Genomic DNA, 18,956 nt, shown 5'->3' with positions numbered 1-18,956 from the left:
GTCTTCAGACAGGCAAACGGATTTCAGCATCAGTTAACGGCGCCCTTAGTGGATTCCGGAGACTAAGATAAAGTAAAATCCATTATGACTAAGGCTTTGGGTTTTAATTTTCCTGACATACACACCCGTGTAGACAACTACACGTTAGCGAGAAGCGTGTATACACTCGTCATTAAAACGCGATCCGCTTTCACATTCATTCACACGCGTATCTCTGCCACTGCGCACCTAAAACAAACAAACAAACAAAAAAAACTACTTTTGTTCATTAAGCGCCCACTCACTTAAAACCCTGACAGATGTTTCAGCCGTGTGTTGACTGTGTTGTTGAATATACACATACCTGAGGAGGAAATGTTTGTTTAGCGATAAGGCCTGGCTGAAGAAGGTGAATATACTTCTTTCAGTTTAGTCGGTGGCAAAGGTCAAATCTGCAAAAATGCACCTCAGAGGTTTCTCAACTGATCATTTTCGCCATTGGACTGTTTGTCTGTTCCTGTTTTGAGGAACCTGGTTCGGCTGAAAGAAGCCATAACGTGTTGTCCCAAGCAAATTTCATAGTGGTTTTAGATGAGGCTTCATTGATTAAACATTAACCGTAATCTGTCAACGCTGTTTTCATTAAATTAAACCTACTGACTTATTCGAGGTGGGTTTGACTATCAGGCTAATATGGTGTTTGTATTCATTTATTTTCACCCAGAAGATCAAATAAAAATGAAACACGTACACTTGAGAGAAATACAACGGTACGATAAACTGGATGCACGTGTTGATTTGGAAGCGCTGTTTATATACGTGTTCGTACAGACTCGGTCATTTCCGGACGTGACTTTTTGTCACGTGTTGCACAATGCCATATATGTTTAATATATATATTTTATTTGCTAGCATGAATGCGCACTTGTCATCTTCATGATAGCTGGTTTCTTTTAAATAAATACAAATATTTTCAAAAAAGATACATCGCTGTTGAGCGAGTTCGTTTATCAAATAGTTGACGCACCTACTTCCGGTTTGTGGGGAAAACGTCAACACCTCCGTCCGTGGATTCGTGTTCATTGCTGTCAGATCGAGCGTGAGAGGAGGTGTGTTGCAGCTCACAGTCGGTGAGTTCACCAGCGGTACGTACCAGAACACACATTCACGGTAAAAAAAAAAGAAGCCGCAAAACCCAGTCTCGTCAACGTGCCGATGCTATGCTAAGTTAGCTCCTGCTTTTAGCCGCAGCCGAGGCCGGTAAATGAGAGGACTCGCGTTTCCAAAATATAAGATCGCAGCTAATCCCATACTCATTATTTGCATGTTTCTTTTCAAGCGTGCAGTTTCCTATCTATCTAGTCGTGTATGTGCAGCAATCACAAGAGGTTTGAGGCTCGTAACAGGCGAGTTCGCAGCCAAAGTGTCAGCCGTCTGCTTTAATTTCACTGCACTGTTATTGGGAGATACGGTTCGCGCACAGTGGATTCAGGTTTGGCGAGTGTGTGTTGTCAAAAAAATGGTTTCTGCGTTTGTTCATGCTTGGTGCAGTAGCTGCGAGAAGAGAGGAAACATCATAAATAGTAGTCCAACGCAGGTCAAGACGGTGTTATCGCAGGGCTTGTGGGACAGTGTTTGTAGAAGCATTTTTTCATGCAGTTTTCCAGCTCAGCCTGCAGCAGGAACATTTCTGCCGCCGCAAAAGCCTTCTGACGTCACTACAGATTGTTTGTTTGCTGCAGCGTGACTTACGAGACAATCTAATCTAGTCTCGATAAGAGGAGTCGTCAATTTAACCGCTTCAGCAGCGAGTGTTTGTTGAGGGTTTCCTTTGGAATCTGGGACATGAATAACTTATACTGAACTGAACTTTGTCTTCGGGTTTTCTGTCCTGTTCCGTTGACTGTGTTTGCATGTGTGTCCCTAACTGTGGTTAAGAGAGCGACATTTGAAGAAACGCAGTAACATGGTGCTGAAAGGTCACAATGCGGGTGACCCTCGAGGATCATTGTGTTCCTGTGTGTGAACCTGCAGGAGGAGCTGTTGACCGAAGGCTGTTCACCGGAAAGAATTCAGTGTAACTAGTGCAGCAGAGTAGGTTTCTTTACCATGACGGTCAAACGTGCACGAGAGGTCACATGTGCTGCAGCATCATGAGTCAGTCAGTTATAACTGCACTCACACGATTGAAGGCACGTAACGTCTGTATCAGTGTTAATTAGAGTGGGATAATAAGCGGCTCACTTCTTGACCCCTCTGGTTCCTGACTTGAAACAGGCCAATGGTGTTGCTAGACTTCTTGTGCACATCTTAATGCTGTGCCTTTCGCTTCAGGTTTTACGGCATCATGAGCCAAAGGACGGAGAGACGTGGGATACATGTGGACCAGTCCGACCTGCTGTGTAAAAAGGGCTGTGGTTACTATGGCAACGCCGCCTGGCAGGGCCTGTGCTCCAAGTGCTGGAGGGAGGAGTACCACCGGGTGCGCCAGAAGCAGATTCAGGACGACTGGGCCCTGGCAGAGAAGTAGGTCGCTCGGCCGCGCCGCTGACGCCGCGATCAATAAAGCTTTTATTGTCGCTGCCTGTGCGGTGTAACGCTGAGCATCTGTTTTGCGGTGAAGGTTGCAGCGCGAGGAGGAGGCGGCGTACGCCAGCAGCCAGGGAGTCCAGGCCCACCCCCAGTCCAGCACTCCTCAGCAGCCCCAGAGCCACACTCCGCTGGGACCCTTCTCCAAGTTTGAGGAGAAGAAAACCAACGAGAAGACGCGCAAAGTCACCACGGTGAAGAAGTTCTTCAGCCCTTCGTCACGTACCGCGCCAAAGAAAGGTGCTGACGTCTTTGCGCTTTAATCGTGGTGTCAGTGGAAGTCAAGCCAAACTCTTTGGTCTGTTGGCAGCAGAGTCTCCAGAAAGTAAAACTCCCAGTCCATCTGTGAGCCGTCACGCCAGTTTCGACACCGATCAGGTGTCCAAGGACTTCGTGGACTTCCTGAAGAACCTTCAGAAACCAGGGCGCGAGATCCACAAGCAGTGCCGAGTGTTTCTGATGAACATGTCCAGCAAGAAGGTCTGACCCCCACACATGGTAGAGCACCGGTCACAGAGCCGCGTCTTCACGCTGCCGCCTCCCTCTCCAGCAGGACATCAACGCCGACGAGCTCTCCGAGTGTGTGCAGGACTTCTACCAGGGCATGGCTGACCGCTTGATGGGTCACTTCAAAGGTGCGTGAATCGAATGATATCATGTCATTGAGACTTCTGGACATGAGCTACCCTCAGCCGCGGTAATCCAGATAGTATATCTCCATAAGCTAATGTTATGTTAGCAACTCATTACCTTTTATGTGTAGCAATAAAACCCTTCCCCAGTTTCTCCGTCTGAGCTGAGCCAGACTCCCTCTCAGTGCGTTTGACAGCCTTCACATGAAGCTGGGCACCAATGTTGGACCAAGTCCAAGACGTGCGTCACAGCATTCCTCACTGACCCCCAGGTTCCTCCGAGTCGGTGGAGCAGGTGATGGACCAGGTGGAGAAGTACATCATGTCTCGTCTGTACAAGAGCGTCTTCTGTCCCGAAACCACTGACGATGAGAAGAAGGACCTGGCGACCCAGAACAGGATCAGGTGTGTTTCTCTGACCGCAGCGTCTGCGGTGGGCAGTCAGCATCTGTGTGTGTGCGTCCACTGCAGGGCCTTACACTGGGTCACCATCCAGATGTTGTGCGTGTCCATGGACGAAGAAATCCCAGAGGTGTCGGAGAACGTGGTCAAAGCTATAACAGGTAATGATCAGGATAAACCCATGTTCCTTCTCTTCCATGTGTCAGACACGACAGTCTCTCTCGAAACTGTCCACCACACTCTCCACAACTGTCACACGCCGGTGTCGGCCGTCAAACGCAGCGCAGCTAGAGAGCGCGGCGCCGTCACCGTCTCCTCACGTGTGCAGGTCCAATGCAGTCAGTGAGCCGCGTGTTTATCCAGTTTATCCGCTGAGATGCAGAGTTTTCATCGAGGAGATTGTGTTTGGTGGGATATCGGGAAGCTTCTCTTTTAACCCAGCGTGTCTCTCCGCTGCAGACATCATCGAGATGGACTCCAAGAGAGTCCCTCGGGACAAACTGGCGTGCGTGACTCGCTGCAGTAAACACATCTTCAGCGCCATTCGGATCACCAAGAAGGAGCCGGCCTCGGCGGACGACTTCCTCCCAGCGCTCATCTACATCGTGCTGAAGGCCAATCCTCCTCGACTGCAGTCCAACATCCAGTACATCACCCGCTTCTGCAACCCCAGCAGGCTGATGACCGGAGAGGACGGCTACTTCTTCACCAACCTGGTGCGTCTTCTCTCGCCTTTTTATTCAGTATCAACCCCACAAAATGACCATAAACCTTAATACAGTGATGAAAAGAAAACGGTGAAATTGTGGATTTTGAAGCCTCAAAACAAAAATACTCTCTAACCAAAAGATGATTATCTTGGATATCTGCAAATACAGGGCTACTATCATCGAGAAGTGAAACAATGTCTTCATTTAAAGCAACATGGAATATTAGGGGCCTTAATCGGGGTCAGTGAAGACAAGAAAACAAGAACATTATCAACCTCGTGTCCAAGGCTGATCATAAAGGGACAAATACACTGAAGATAAAAACAAAAATGGGAAAACAATAGAAATGTAACTGAGGATCAGTGGAGAAATGTATGTGAAATCCAGCAAACAAGTACATCTTCCCGTGTCTGGAGAGAACATGGGTGGAAGAAGGTCATTCCGTTTTTTATGGCACCTAAAGTAAAAAATGTCATTTGTCAATAACCCAACCTTGTTGGGCAAAATGTGGTGAAATTCAAATGGTCACATTCTGGGAGAAAGTACATTGAAAATGGTGAAAAGTTTGTGCTATAATTTACCAGGTACTTTTAAACATTGTATCTTTGTCATCTCTCCTCCTGATACCACAAGACACAAATTGTGTTGTGTGTGTTATGAAAACTATCAAGAAGGAAACAGCGGCACTAACAGAATGGACAGAAATCTGGAATTTACCTGAATAACAACGGAAGAAAAATGGGAGAAATGGACGAGAAATTGGACAAACTATTCTGTTTGACTCTTCCAAGCATCAACAATCCAGTCCACTCTACGTTCTATGTGTTTTCTGTGTTTTATTTCATTTTATAAACAAAACAAAAGTTTAAAAAAATACTATAAACCAAAGTGAGAAGCATTAAATAGCCGCTTGAACTACTTTCAGGACGAACAAAGAGAAACAACATGAAACAATAAGTGAGTGGTTCAGTCACTGTCTATGCTCAGTGATGTGTCAGCGATTCTCCTTGTTTTCGCTCAAATGTAACTGTGAGGGTGGTTGAAGTACCGTCTGCTGCGTCTCCTCAGTGTTGCGCCGCAGCCTTCATCGAGAAGCTGGACGCTCAGTCCCTCAACCTGTCCCCTGAAGAATTTGAGCGCTACATGTCGGGCCAAGCCTCGCCGAGGGCGCAGACCTCCGGCGGCGACTGGGGCCCGGCGGCCGTGACGGCGTCCAACCCCGTCCTGGCTCAGATGCACCACAACCTGGAGCTGCTGACGGAGCTGAGCAGCCGGCAGGAGCGGCTGATGGAGGCGGCGCAGAGTCTCCACGCCGACCTCCTCTCCTGGCCCGCGGCGGTGGAGCAGGAGGTGCAGGGCGTCCTGGAGAAGTTCCCGCTGGAGATCAAGTCCTGCACCGTGGCTGCCATCGACGACGGCGACGTGGACAACGACAACCTGCCGCCGCCGCTCACGCCGCAGGTCTTCGCAGGGTAGACCCGCCTGCCAGACTCCCTGTGAACGCCAGGATCTGAGGAACGCCTACTGAGGTTCTGTCTCTCCAACACTCCCTCTGATTTTATGTAGCACCTGAGGAAGGAATCCTCACTTTTATCTGCATCAGTCACATGAAAGTTCAGCCGTCACTAACGTCTCATGTCGCTAGCTTCCTTGACAAATGAAGATCATCCACTACAGAGTCGAGACGGAGCTGCGGTTCTGTTGCCAGTGTTAGGTTTTGAACTAGAAAATCTGTGTTGAATGTCAAGTTGGCTGCTGCACTGCGCCGCAAGAGGACAGACTTGAGTTTCTGATTCCGACTGGTCCCACATTTCACATCCCAAACTGAGAGTGTTTCAGTCCTGAAGGCAGCTGGTGTCTTGTTCTAAAGTGAGTGTAAATGGTGCTGTGGCCTCTGCAGTGGCAGATGAAGGGATGTTCCGTCCTGGATCTAGTGGGGGCGGAGTACAGGCTCCGTCTTGCTGGATCGTCCCTGGTCTGCTGGGTCACCACAAAATACTTCACCACCCCGGGAAACAGTGTTTCAACGTTGAGGCAACTTTAAAGTATTTATTTTCAAACACTGTATCATTCTTAAGTCGAGAATTTTGAGCTTGACGTGTATTTTAACCTGAGTAACGCGAGGATTTCTGCGTCGTGTGAAACCCGATTCTCACTCCGAGTGTGTGCATTTTTCTGTGTGCGAGGACGAAACCATCTTTGGTTCTGCTGGACTTTCTGTAATGTGCTTTTTTTTTTTTTTTTGTCAAAAAAGGTCAAAAATAAACACACTACATTCTGAGGAGGAAGAAAAAACGACAGCCTTTACTGTATATTCTCATTTATTTCATACTCTGAGGGGACACGAGAAGGATTTGTCTCCACTAGAGGCCTCCACTGTGCAAAAGTGACAAAAAGCAGTTTTTAAAGGGCCGCTGTTGAAGTCACTGAGCTGTCGAAGCGACGACAGCGAGTCATGGCTTCTCAAGGGTTAATGCTGTCGAAAACAAACGTGTTGTTTGGGGAAGAACTGCTCATTGGTTCAACTAGAGTTTGCATCCATGAAGACGTGTGTGTTTGGTGCCTCTACTATCGGCGTGTTGTTACCGTTTGATACGAGAGAAAAATGCCGGCGGATAATGTTTATACATGCGTAGATATTTCTGCGATTAAAAAACACAAATATTAAAATCTTTCTACGGACGATAAGGCAGAGATTATATACACCACTAAGCTGGGTTCGTATCAAACATCCGTCGAATATTCACAGCTCAACAAAACCAGTGTTTCCAAAACATTTGATATTATATACAAAAATACTTCTGCAAATGCCCCTAAGAATATCTGAATAGAAAAAATAATAGGAATCTCATCAGGAGGACATCACGTTCGAGTTGAAACATGCGGTTCGGCATCGGGCCACACGTCCAGAGCTTTAAAAAAGAAACAAAAAGCAGTTCTGCTGTGTGCTCTTGGGTCCCGGGTCTCTCCTCGCTACACTTTCGACTCGCTTTCCAAGTTCGCCACCTCCCCGTTCCTCTCCGTCTGCTGGCTCTTCTCCTGGTCCTCCAAAATGGTCTTGGTCTCCTGACCTTCCTGCTCCGACTCCGGCAGTCCCTGCTGACTCAGCTTGCTGCCCAGCGACCAGGTGAGGGGCAGGCGGGCGCGGCTGGTCATGTCGGCCAGCTCTTTGGCACTGCAGGTGGGCGTGTTGGTCTCGTAGATGTCATGGAAACTGTTGTAGTCCACCTCGTAGAAGCCGTCCTCCAGAGTCAGGACGGGGGTGAAGCGGTAGCCCCACTTGATCTCGCTGCTGACGTACGAGCTCCTGGCCTGACACGTCATCCCTGACGGAGGAGAAAACACAGCTTGAACTTTCCCAACACTTATTCAATGATCACCAAGGGCTCCAAAACAGAAGACACAGTTGGAGTGACTAAGTTCGAAGTACTAACAGTAACTGTTTAATCAGGAAATTTGGTTTAAAGCTGTCTAAATGTACTATTGAAAGAGCTTTTTTTGTGGCCGGCCATATTGTCACGATCAATGCTGTCGAGACGGTACAGGAGTCGACCCCTTTCTATGGCCCAGATACGTTCCAGCAGGAGCCCAGACTGTGGGTCGCCACACATTTCCCCAAAAAGACCTCGATTTAAAAAAAACAAAACAAAACATGGATTTTTTTTTCCTTGTGACAATGACAAACACTGGAATTAAGAAAAATATTGAAATCAAATTTTCACTATATGAGAGGCATAACATTCTCAAAAAACATCAGCACAAAAAGGTGAAATAAAAAGGTGTTTTGAAAGTGCTGATGGCCGCTGTGTGTCACATGACCACCTTGGATCAGGAGCACGGCTGCTTCAGGACGGGAAAGACTTTTGAAGGGTGTAATGGATGAGCTTAACACAGAGAAACACGTTGAGGCTGCTGATAGAATCCTTGGGTCGATCATGAGCCGGCAGTTCTACTCTCTGCCACCGACCACAGAATGCGGTAAAAGACCACATCCGAGTCCAGCTGGAGCCGGAGAGCTATGAATAACGGTGTGGCGGAGCTACTACTTCACTCCCACACTGGTGCTCCTGCGTCTGCTCCAAAGGTGATCTGACCAAGCCTTGGAGCACAGTCACGCTGATGTGGGCGCCAGAGTTGGAGGTCAGACTTGGTGAGAGGGTTCACCCACCTGTGGCCTCCACCATGCCTTCCAGAATCACCACGATCTCCAGCTCCTCCTTGGCCAGGTGAGCCTGCGAGATCTCCCAGAAGGGGCTGTTCTGATTGATCTCATGGCAGATGATGAGCGGCGACACCAGGAAGAGGCGGTCGTCCCCGGTGTTGTAGCCCACGTTGATGTCCGTCTGGTTGAGAGGGATGAACTCGCCTTCTTTCGTCTGCTTGGACTTGATGAGCTTGGCTCTGATGGAAGCCTCCACGATGTGCGAGTTCCGCAGGTCCCCCACCCGGAACATCAGGCACAGACGGCCGTCTCTCATGGAGATGACGGCGTTGGTGGAAAACACTAAGGTCTCTGCTCTCTTCTTGGGCTGCGAGATCTTGACAAACATGCAGCCCACCATGAAGGCGTTGACGATGGATCCCAGCACCGACTGGACCAGAAGCAGCAGTATTCCCTCTGGACACTTGTCCGTAATGACCCTGTGCCCGTACCCGATGGTGGTCTCCGTCTCGATGGAGAAGAGGAAGGCTGAAACGAAGCCGTTGAGGTTGTTGACACACGGGATCCACTGGCTGTCTGTCAGGTGGTCCAGGTCGCCTCGCTGGTACGCGATCAGCCACCACATGAAGCCGAAGAAGAGCCAGGTCACCGTGTAGACCAGCACGAAGATGAAGAGGTTGAACCTCCACTTCAGGTCAACCAGCGTGGTGAAGATGTCCGTCAGGTAGCGGTAGGTCTCGCGGACGTTGCCGTGGTGGACGTTGCACTTGCCGTCCTTCTGGACGTAGCGCTGGATCCTCCTGGCTCGCTCCACCTCGGCCAGCTGCTTGGGCAGATCCTCCCGGGCCTGTTTAGGCAACTTGGACTTTCTGATGATGGCTGGGCTCTCCACATCCTGCTCCATGGACTTGGCGGGGGTACGAACCTGCAAAGACGGCAGATGGCAGTGGTGAGTGGCGCGACATGGCACTGAGATGACAACATCAGCATCTTAATCTGAGGCCAGGGCCTCTGCTAGCCACCATGACTTCAGAATTATGACCACAGACCATCGCAGAGCTCAACACTGACCTGCAGACTTGCCTCTCTCCCTCTCCCTCTCTCACTCTTTCCCACTATCTCTCTCACTCTCCCACTCTTTCCCTCACTCTCTCTCCCTCTCTCTCTCTCACTCTTTCCCTCACTCTCTCACTCTCTCCAACTATCTCTCTCACTCTCTCCCACTATCTCTCTCACTCTTTCCCACTCTCTCACTCTCTCCCACTCTCTCACTCTTTCCCACTCTCTCCCTCTCCCTCTCTCCCGCTCTCTCTCTCTCACTCTTTCCCACTCTCTCTCTCTCACTCTCTCCTGCTCTCACTCTCTCTCTTTCCCACTCTCTCTCTCTCACTCTCATTCTTTCCCACTCTCTCACTCTCTCTCTCTCTCACTTCTCTCTCTCACTCTCTCTCTTTCCCACTCTCATTCTTTCCCACTCTCTCACTCTCTCTCTCTCACTTCTCTCTCTCTCACTCTCATTCTTTCCCACTCTCTCACTCTCTCACTTCTCTCTCTCTCTCTCTCACTCTTTCCCACTCTGTCTCTCTCTCTCGCTCTCTCTCTCTCGCTCTCTCCCACTCTCTCACTCTCTCCCTCTCTCTCTCTCACTCTTTCCCACTATCTCTCTCACTCTCCCACTCTTTCCCTCACTCTCTCTCCCTCTCCCTCTCTCACTCTTTCCCTCACTCTCTCCAACTATCTCTCTCACTCTCTCCCACTATCTCTCTCACTCTTTCCCACTCTCTCACTCTCTCCCACTCTCTCACTCTTTCCCACTCTCTCCCTCTCTCCCGCTCTCTCTCTCTCACTCTTTCCCACTCTCTCTCTCTCCTGCTCTCACTCTCTCTCTTTCCCACTCTCTCTCTCTCACTCTCATTCTTTCCCACTCTCTCACTCTCGCTCTCTCTCACTTCTCTCTCTCTCTCTCTCACTCTTTCCCACTCTGTCTCTCTCTCTCACTCTCTCTCTCTCGCTCTCTCCCACTCTCTCTCTCTCTCACTTCTCTCTCTCTCTCTCTTTCTCTCTCTCTTTCTCTCTCTCTTTCTCTCTCTTTCACCTAAACTCTCAGCGACCCACTCTCACTCCCAAGGTGTCAAACAGCGACTATCTTCAGGTGATGTATTAGTGTTTCCATGTGATGAGACCTTCCAAGGAAGGACTCATCACATGGAAACGGAGCAGTACCACTAGAAACCAGGGGGGCAGTGTTGCCGTTACTACCCAATACTTTGCTCTAATGAGACGTGAAGAAGACATAACAATGGAGGAAATTTTCCCATTCTGAGCTACGTGTGTCACTGCCTGATGCAGTCTGCCAGAAATTCCCGGACTGGAACCGGAAATTGTGCATGTTTTACCAACTGACGTTTACTGGTAAGCGCATGCGTCCATGCTTATATCGCGCACAGGCCATGACGTTTTTTTCACTTATTAAAATGTTTTTTTACTTCCAGAGTCTAGATTTAGAAATTGTATGCTTCATATGAAATTCAAGTTATTTTTTTTTAGCTCACTCCTGCTCCTTTTAAATCAATATGAAACAAAAGAAAAAGAAATGTTTCCCATACACTATAGTGTATCGTATCAGAAGCAATGCACAGCGCTGGTCAAATGTATTGGAGGAGTAGGAAATTATGTAAACATTGGACGCAAAAGTCACTTGAGGATACTGGCTATTGACGCCTGCTCCTCCTCTTCTTCACCTTCCTTGATCTCACGGTACATTTGTCACACATCGGTGACAAACCTGCACGACATCCAGTAAACAACGGTGGAAACAATAACCTGATATGAATGAGAGCAGCGCTGGGCTCCAGCATTGCCACGCAACAGATCGCACCTGATGTAGCGGCAGCACACATCACCGTGACAGTTGGCCTCCGAGCCTCAGACAGAAGCGCCGCAGGAAATCGGCACCAGTGACTGAACTTATCTTTACGCAAGGGCTTTTTTAGTGTTGATGAAAGAATGAAGATGAATTATTGAGGCCTTGTTTTCCGCGTGTCCTCTCGGCCTGTCCCGGAATACTGAGGCTCGCTGGCTGACCAGCCGCTCGTGCCGGCAATTCCTATTATCTGGGCTCAGCAGATCATTGTCAGTCATTACAGGCTGGGTTTCATCCGTCTGCCTGCAAATCATGCTCCCGAATTGGGTGCAGCGACAGTGAAGCCATGAAGGGAAGTGCAGCAGTGGAGAGGAAATAATGAGATGATGGATGGTTCAGTCCAACTGTGAGCGAGGAGGAAAACCGGCTGGTGAGAGAGAAGCAGAAGCACGTGAGCATCAGAGCCCCGCGCCGCATGTCTGCGGCCCCGCACTGACCTCAAACCACAACGCAAAAGACAAATGGACCTGAGAGGAGTTTCTGGCAACTGCTCCAGAGAACAGTGTCTCAGTGAGACCAGCCAGCCCGACTCCTCCTCCCAGTGAGGTGCCTGAACCACACCACACATGGCGCTACGGTGACACAAGCCTCCCACTGCTCGCCGACGAGCGGGGCTGAACTCACTGAATCAGATAGAATGGCGACACAAACTGACATGGTCTGGACCAACTCTCCCATGAATCGTGTCATGAGCACAAGCCCACAGGAGCCACGCGTCTTTACCTGTGGCAAGGCCACTCTCAGTGAGGGCAGGCTTTGAAAGAGAGGAGAGGCTGGAAGGCAAAGCGTCGACTGTGAAAAGAGAGGCAGGCAACCCTCGCTGACAGAACCCCAGACCAAACATCATTCCGAACCACGGCGTGTCTTTATCAGGCCATGTATCGCAGGATTGTTCCTGCTCCAAGACTCCTGCCCTTCCTCGTGGGTCTACATGAAACATCGGTCTCCATCTTGAACCATCTTGTTTCGGTTCTTACTCCTCCATCGTGGCAGGAGGACTGGACCCAACGGCCCTATTGTTCAGCTCAGTCCAGGAAGGTGCAGACCATGACTTGACTGTCACTCAACGGGTCAATCTTTGTCCGCTAGAACTGGACTGAACCAGCGAGTGATGCCATCAAAAATCTTTTCTTCACAAGGTTCATCTTTTTGTAGACAGAAAGTTGCTTTTAAAACCCTTGTTTTAATGATGAAAACTTAATAAATCCTGCATAGTGATGTCATCAGAATTTCCAGCTCGGTTCATACGCAACAGTAGATGAAAAACACAGGCAAACAGGCAGAAAGTTGGAACTCAATTGCAGACTGAAGAAGTGATGATGGTGACCATACACAAACAGGAAAGCACAGGTGATCCTGGCCAGGAAAATGCTCCGACCCTCTGCACCTCTTATCCACTGACTGAACAATGTGGCGTATGAATGGACCAAGCATGCACACGTCATGAGTCAAATCCTCGACCTAAGCCATGTATAACATGCGTCTTGTCTCATGTATGTTGTGTTCTTTGTGTCAAAGGATCGTGTTTCTCTTCCACCCGACGGAGTGTGACCTTGACACCAAAGTTTGTGTCATGTTCTGGTCACCGCACTTCGGCAAGTGCTTTTTCTAATCCTGACTTCTGAACCGTGAACAACTTATTGTTCTGGCTTCTGTTAAAAGTGCAGTCTCCTCCTTGGTTTCCCTCCACTCTCCCCGGTGATGTCTTGACAACATTAAAATAACTCCACCTGAGAGGAACCCACCCCAGCAGAGCCCAGGGTCCCGGCCCGACTCGCCGCTCTGACCGATCCTCGGCCGCTTTCCCGGACCGTCCTCCTCACTTACACCGCCATCAAACCTATTTACCAGTGGAACAAATGCCGGTGTTGAAGGAGCTCTGCTCTCCGTTCACGGGGGAATATTATGAGCTCGAGCAGCGGCGGTTTCCATGGAGACGCACAGCTCGATCTACCAAGTGCTCACAATATAGCAGGAATGCACCGGAGGAGGCCGCAGCGTTGGATAACATGTCTTTGTTTTAGGGAAAATCATCAGCGCACGGGCTCCAACATCTAAGCTGCTCTTTGTACATTGAGAATCCAGCGGAACACGTTTGTGGCGATAACTCATTTAAAGAGACAATAGAGCTCGGGAGGCTGTTCAGTCAGGGATGTGGAGGATTTTCTGCAGTTTTCAGCTCACTGCATCGTGGTCAGCGACAGCTAGGGCTGCAGCTCACGACTGCGAGACGAGTCACTGACTATCTCAACATAGAGTGGACTTGTCGGCATGTGAGGACCACATATCTGATGGTACTATTGTGCATAGTTATTCCAAAAAATAAAAAAAATATATTGTGAGAAATTGTTGAAAAAAATTTAATGTTGTTTTGAAACTTTTAAAGCCTTAAATGTGGCTTGACAAATTTCACATCTCATGTTGCCATCCTTTCGATGTTTTGGGTTTCGTGTTCGACCTGAAAAGAGCGATGACTTCACTGCTCCTCGATGCATGAAGCCGCCAACTACTGATCAAAAAGTCGATGATAGCTGTAGTTGTGATTTACAACTATATTTTTCTAGACACTGGCAACTTGTTTCTTAAACTCTCGTGTGAAGTTCTAGCCCCAGAAATGACCAACAGAATTCCCTTATTGAAGAACTGGGCCTGGAGCTTATGGCAGCTCCAAAGGGGCGACACCTCGGACCAGTCCCGAGACAAGTCGCCGAACCATCGAAGAGCATGCATCGACAGACAACCACTCTCACACACACACACGCCGACAGACAATCTTCAGTTCACGTGTATATTTTTAGACTGTGGGAAGAAACCTGAGTGCCCAGAGGAAACCACACAAGCAGAAGCAGGACAGGATGCAGGTCACTCCAAGTCCGTACTTGTCCGTCTGGTTGTGAGGCAGCGACAAGCTAAAGCTTCTGCAAACAGAAAAGGTCTTGGCTGTGTTTGCAGCGACTTCAGTGACCTCCGTCGGCCCTCGGCTCCTTACCAAAGCACCATATGGCCGTGACACACTTCTCTACTGTCTCTTTTCAGTAACTAGCAACACACTGTGTCCGACGACACAAATGATCCTCGCCATAAACAGAGTTCCCCGGTGCATCACTTAATCCCTGCAGCTGCCTGTTCACCACCACTTTATCGCGTAGTAAAATCCGAAGCTTGACAGATCTGTTTGGTCACGGTAGCTACGCCACCTTTGTTTAGAGCACGAGGTAAACTGGATTGTTAGAGCAGGTGCCATACAATGAGCCGTGCAAATCATCACGTCATTCAAACGCTAAAAGGTGCGACTTTATAATGATGCGAGGGACGGGGTTCCAGCAGCGAAGTGAGAGGTGTCAGGAGGCGGTTATTTTTAGACAAAGCAACACCTGAGATCCGGCGGAGAGGGTCCGGACGTCTGTCACCGTCTTTTGTTTACGAGTGACGCAGGAGGGGTGAGACGTGAAGGATGAACAGCAACATCTCAAGCACGAATGCCTGAGAAATATCACTAATTACTTCCTTTTGACATTGAAAAATAAAATCCTTAAACAATACAATATAAAACTGCCACACAAATGAATAGCAATCGCAAATCCTGATGATGTCATCCCTGCCACTATTCGTCTCTCATTTCACTGAAGGGAAAACAAACATGCGCCGACGTCACGTGCGTCGCTGCGATTGATTAAGTGTGAGATGAGTCACGCTAGCTGATTAGCATGCGTGAACGGGAAGCACATGTTCACCGAACTGTGACTTTACACCTAATAACTAAACTGGTCCGAGCCTGATCGACTCGAGTCAGCACTTGTAGCTCGACACGTCCAAAAGTAGCAGGTGGTAAAGAGCAACTTAGATAGAACATGTGCGAACAAGAGGACGGTCCACGAGGCTAGCAGCGCGCCAATGATGCTAACTGAGCTTCTCGACCTGGAAGGATGGATTTATGGACTCGGTGGTGCTGGCTGTCATTTTGATGGTCAATAATTAACACCCCAGTTCAGTAGTCGAGAGAGTGGAATGAAGTCAGGATGACCTTTGAACTTTGCTGCTTCTTGTTTGTGTACCTTCTGTTACTGCCATCACGACTTCAGCTCCGCCCCCCGAGGACGTCACCCAACGCTGGATTTCTAGGTGGGAAGGTGGGATGTAAAGTTTCTAAGAAATGAAACACGCTGACGGAAACATTTGTATTTCCTCTTCAACCTGCGGATTTTGTCGTAGTAAACAGATCTTTGTCGAGACGTCGCTTATATTCGGACAACGCAAGCTTGAGAATAGCTTGTCACCATCTTCTTTTCGGACCTGGACAACGGCCTCCAGTTCAGCTGCATCTTCTGGAACACAGCACTAGAGTTGATACACAACACTTGAGCACACAGCAAACAGATAGTGTCTTGGCCGTCACCTGCTGATGACATCACCATGCAGTTTCTCAGTAGGATTTTTGAAGTTTTTGTGATGAAATGAATATTCAAATGAAAGTTTTATGGCGATTGTTCTACTGTTGCTCCGGCCCAGTTCTTCTGTCGCCATGGCGACCGACGGACCACAACAAGTCTGGGGACAGATGTTTCCCCTCGTGAGTCTGGGCTCACTGGATGGAGAATGATGCATGTAGGTGCAGAGTCTTTTCCGTTGGTCATGTGACTGGTCGGCATAACGTCCAGGCCACATCCACTGGTGATGTGAGAGAAGCGCTGGAATCATCCGGAGCGTCAACCTCAGCACCGATATTCCTTTGGGAATTGAAAACCTCCTTCAGCAGCAGAGGAGGAGCAGGGATCGTGTTTCCATTTACACTGTTCTGGTCGTCAGCTGAATGAGGAAGGCTAATGAAGACATTTGCCTGCTTGTTACGGAGCCCAGCCTCCGTCCTACTCATCCATTGAAAAACCCCCGAGATGCTCCAGCGCTGTGCTAATCCTGTTACGGCACATTTAGCGGCAGCGTCGGCAGCAAGACACTTGTTTCCAGTCCGTATCAACAGGCCATTTAACTGGAGGTTTCTGCACAACTTCGACGGCATCTCACTCACACCAGCGGTGAGTCAGACGTTAAAGAAGGCGAACCTGGTGTGACATGACACACGAAGTGCTGCGGCAGCTGAAGTGGCTGACAGTCGATTGAAAGTTCAAGAAGAAGAGTTAGAGAAGAAGACAGATGCCTTCCTGAATTGTTTCTCCATCCTTGCTTTTGGACAGTACCAGCCATCTCATGGAGCACTGGGATTCAAAGATGCAGTAGCCCACCACCAGCCCTGGCACTGGGTCCAGCTTTTCCCACGATTCCAGCTGAGTGAGATGTTTTAGAGAGACCCAAAGCTCCTAGATCTTGGGTCTCAAACCTCGCCCTGAAAGAGCTGCAGTTGGGGCAGGGTTTGGGTCCGAGCACACACAGGTTCTAACAGTCTCAAGACATGTGATTGGTCCGGAGAAGGTGAAACCTGCACCCACTGTGAACATTTGTGGATCATCTACAAACCGATCCCTCAAGTGAATCCTCTCTTTGGAAGCAAACTGGTTCACCAACAAAGCAACTCCTCCAAACTCCAAGCAAAACAACACCAGTTTATCTGTGGTGCGACAGCATTTGAAGCGCAACAGTGTTAGTTAGCATGATGACTAGCTCTCACAGACGTCAATATCAGGCTCAAACCAGCAGCTCTTTCTGCAGCCCCCAGTTACACAAGGGTGTCCACTTGTGTACTCAACTTTTTGGACACACTAAGGGAGCAAAATGGTTTGAAAATGGCTGAAAAACAAATTGAACACTTTATCCTGATGCTATTTCAACATTGCCCTTTGGTTATCCGGTTCCACCGCTTCCTGTCTTACTCTCAATGTTTGGCTCGGTGCTGCTGCGTGGTTTTACCTGAAACCGTCACCTGTTTTTCCATACATCCTTTCCTTTCCTCTTCATATACTTTGACTCACCATGGCAGCGTCCTGTTCCAAATGACTGAGTTTCTCAGCTCTGGCTTTGTTGTTACTTTGGATGAAACAATTTCACTCTCTTGTCGTGATTCAAAACTGCACCACACAGATAATATACTATATATCTCCTCTTGACACAACAGTCACAGAGGTATTGTTTTCAAACGTGTCATGGAAGCATCATAAAGGAGAATCCAGAATTGTAAACTCAGTGGCATCTCACTCATCTCAGACTTCCTGATGCTCCTTTGTTCAGTATCAAGCAGTGGACGACTTTCCTGGAGACAGTTCCTCCTCTGGCTCGTCTATTGGGAGCAACTTTCTGAGCACATCGCTGGAGTGGACCTGGAGATGATTCCCACTTGCTCCTCTCCACAGGCACCTCCGCTGCCTGGGAGGCCTCGGGCCTGCCACAGGAACCTTCTCCTCCTCCTGAGCCACCTCTTCCATGTCCTCGTCACAGATGCTCCCCTCCTCAACAGCCTCCTCGCATTGTTATGTAACACCTCCCCCCACCCGCCCCTCAGCGCCACCACCTCAGTAAAGCGGATGATCGATCCGCACGGATGGAGGATGAGGACGAGGAAGAGGATCCTACCTGCTGCAGAACCTTTCAAGACTCTCTCGCCATTTTCACTCTCACCTGAGCGGCGCGCTGCGTCTGGTGATCAAGTCGCTTCCAGCAGACTGACGAGAAGAGGCGTTAGATCCGCTGCTCCTTCATCCTTCCTTCATCCTTCCTCGCCACGGAAAAAAGGCAGCGGCCGCCTGCCTCCACCCCTCTGCTGGGAGAGAGAGAGAGAGAGAGAGAGAGAGAGCGGGAGGATGGTGGAGAGACCGCGACCGTCACGGGGAGGAGCGGGAGAGAGAGGGAGAGACTGGGGGCGGTGACCACCGAGTCACTCACCGGGCAAAATAAACCTGCGAGACCGGCGAATACGCCGCACTTTTAGACCCTTTAAATGACGTATACAATTGCATTTTACACTCATCTATTTCTGTTTAGCCTCGTCACATTTTAAGAAGCCAATTCCCATTGTAATCGGAAAAAATGCAATGTTATTATTAATAGCTGTTGAAATATTAATATAAATAAACATTGCTAATTTTGCTGAGGTCCAGCACTTTAAAACTGTAAATGAACGCGCCATTTATTGTTATTAGCTTGCTAGCTGTATGTTAGCTTCCGTGTATGACAGCTGCGATTATTAAACGATCGGATAATGGCTATTTAACACAAACAATTCAACGCTTACAAATCTCTGAGAAGCTTTGCATGAGCTATTTTACCATTACTACTTGAATTCACCTATAACGTCTGAGGAGGATTGCGCATGCGCGACGGATCCACCTGCCCTTGTGAAAAATGTTCATAACGATTCTGAAATATATTTAAATATAAAGTGGTGGAATACACTTTTAGGGCACGACATTCACTCTACTGTGTGCAGAACCACTAGATATGAACGTGATGGTTTGTTGACTTTTCGTTCCGTTTTGAACGTGTTGTTTGACTTCGACACCGACCGTGACATATTGAAACTTTCACTTTATAGTTTTGGAAAAAAAACAAATAGTCATTAGCCTATTCAGAACTGAGGATAGTCTGTGGCTAAACCGTTCGTGCGCGCTTCA

The 18,956-nt window shown here is 48.7% G+C and overlaps 2 protein-coding genes across 8 annotated transcripts; one reads left to right on the top strand and one right to left on the bottom strand.

Annotated features, from left to right (window-relative positions):
• The first annotated feature begins 1,007 nt into the window (after positions 1–1,007).
• Positions 1,008–6,595, top strand: rabgef1 (RAB guanine nucleotide exchange factor (GEF) 1). Of its 4 annotated transcripts, none has more exons than XM_053846319.1 (9): positions 1,008–1,109; positions 2,314–2,505; positions 2,603–2,808; positions 2,882–3,048; positions 3,122–3,203; positions 3,473–3,605; positions 3,672–3,763; positions 4,062–4,318; positions 5,381–6,595. In XM_053846319.1, the coding sequence occupies exons 2-9, from the start codon at positions 2,327–2,329 to the stop codon at positions 5,786–5,788; spliced, it is 1,524 nt and encodes a 507-aa protein (XP_053702294.1). In that variant the 5' UTR covers positions 1,008–1,109; positions 2,314–2,326; the 3' UTR covers positions 5,789–6,595. The 4 variants fall into 4 exon arrangements, with proteins under 4 accessions (XP_053702294.1, XP_053702292.1, XP_053702293.1 ...); XM_053846317.1 differs by having other exon boundaries at positions 3,119–3,203; XM_053846318.1 differs by having other exon boundaries at positions 2,879–3,048.
• Positions 6,596–6,615: 20 nt separating this feature from the next.
• Positions 6,616–18,478, bottom strand: LOC128747992 (G protein-activated inward rectifier potassium channel 2-like). 4 transcript variants are annotated; one of them, XM_053846321.1, is made up of 3 exons: positions 17,965–18,478; positions 8,481–9,399; positions 6,616–7,638 (listed from the first exon to the last, which is right to left on the bottom strand). In XM_053846321.1, the coding sequence occupies exons 2-3, from the start codon at positions 9,376–9,378 to the stop codon at positions 7,286–7,288; spliced, it is 1,251 nt and encodes a 416-aa protein (XP_053702296.1). In that variant the 5' UTR covers positions 9,379–9,399; positions 17,965–18,478; the 3' UTR covers positions 6,616–7,285. The 4 variants fall into 4 exon arrangements, with proteins under 4 accessions (XP_053702296.1, XP_053702298.1, XP_053702299.1 ...); XM_053846323.1 differs by having other exon boundaries at positions 17,920–18,062; XM_053846324.1 differs by lacking the exon at positions 17,965–18,478 and adding an exon at positions 17,260–17,568.
• Between the last annotated feature and the right edge of the window lie 478 nt (positions 18,479–18,956).

The sequence above is a fragment of the Synchiropus splendidus genome, chromosome 17 (assembly GCF_027744825.2).
Source record: "Synchiropus splendidus isolate RoL2022-P1 chromosome 17, RoL_Sspl_1.0, whole genome shotgun sequence".
In the NCBI taxonomy this organism is placed as follows: domain Eukaryota; kingdom Metazoa; phylum Chordata; class Actinopteri; order Syngnathiformes; family Callionymidae; genus Synchiropus; species Synchiropus splendidus.
Note: the sequence above shows the minus strand (reverse complement) of the source record. Positions and strands in the feature narration are given on the sequence as shown.

Bases quoted from the DNA above. Each gene is read 5' to 3' on its own strand.
- rabgef1 (XM_053846316.1), top strand. From the start codon at position 2,327: ATGAGCCAAAGGACGGAGAGACGTGGGATACATGTGGACCAGTCCGAC. The intron at 3,204-3,472 runs GTGCGTGAATCG...ACTGACCCCCAG, and splicing joins CTTGATGGGTCACTTCAAAG to GTTCCTCCGAGTCGGTGGAG. The intron at 3,764-4,061 runs GTAATGATCAGG...TCTCCGCTGCAG, and splicing joins CGTGGTCAAAGCTATAACAG to ACATCATCGAGATGGACTCC.
- LOC128747992 (XM_053846320.1), bottom strand. The intron at 7,639-8,480 runs GTGGGTGAACCC...CTCCTCCGTCAG, and splicing joins AGGCATGGTGGAGGCCACAG to GGATGACGTGTCAGGCCAGG.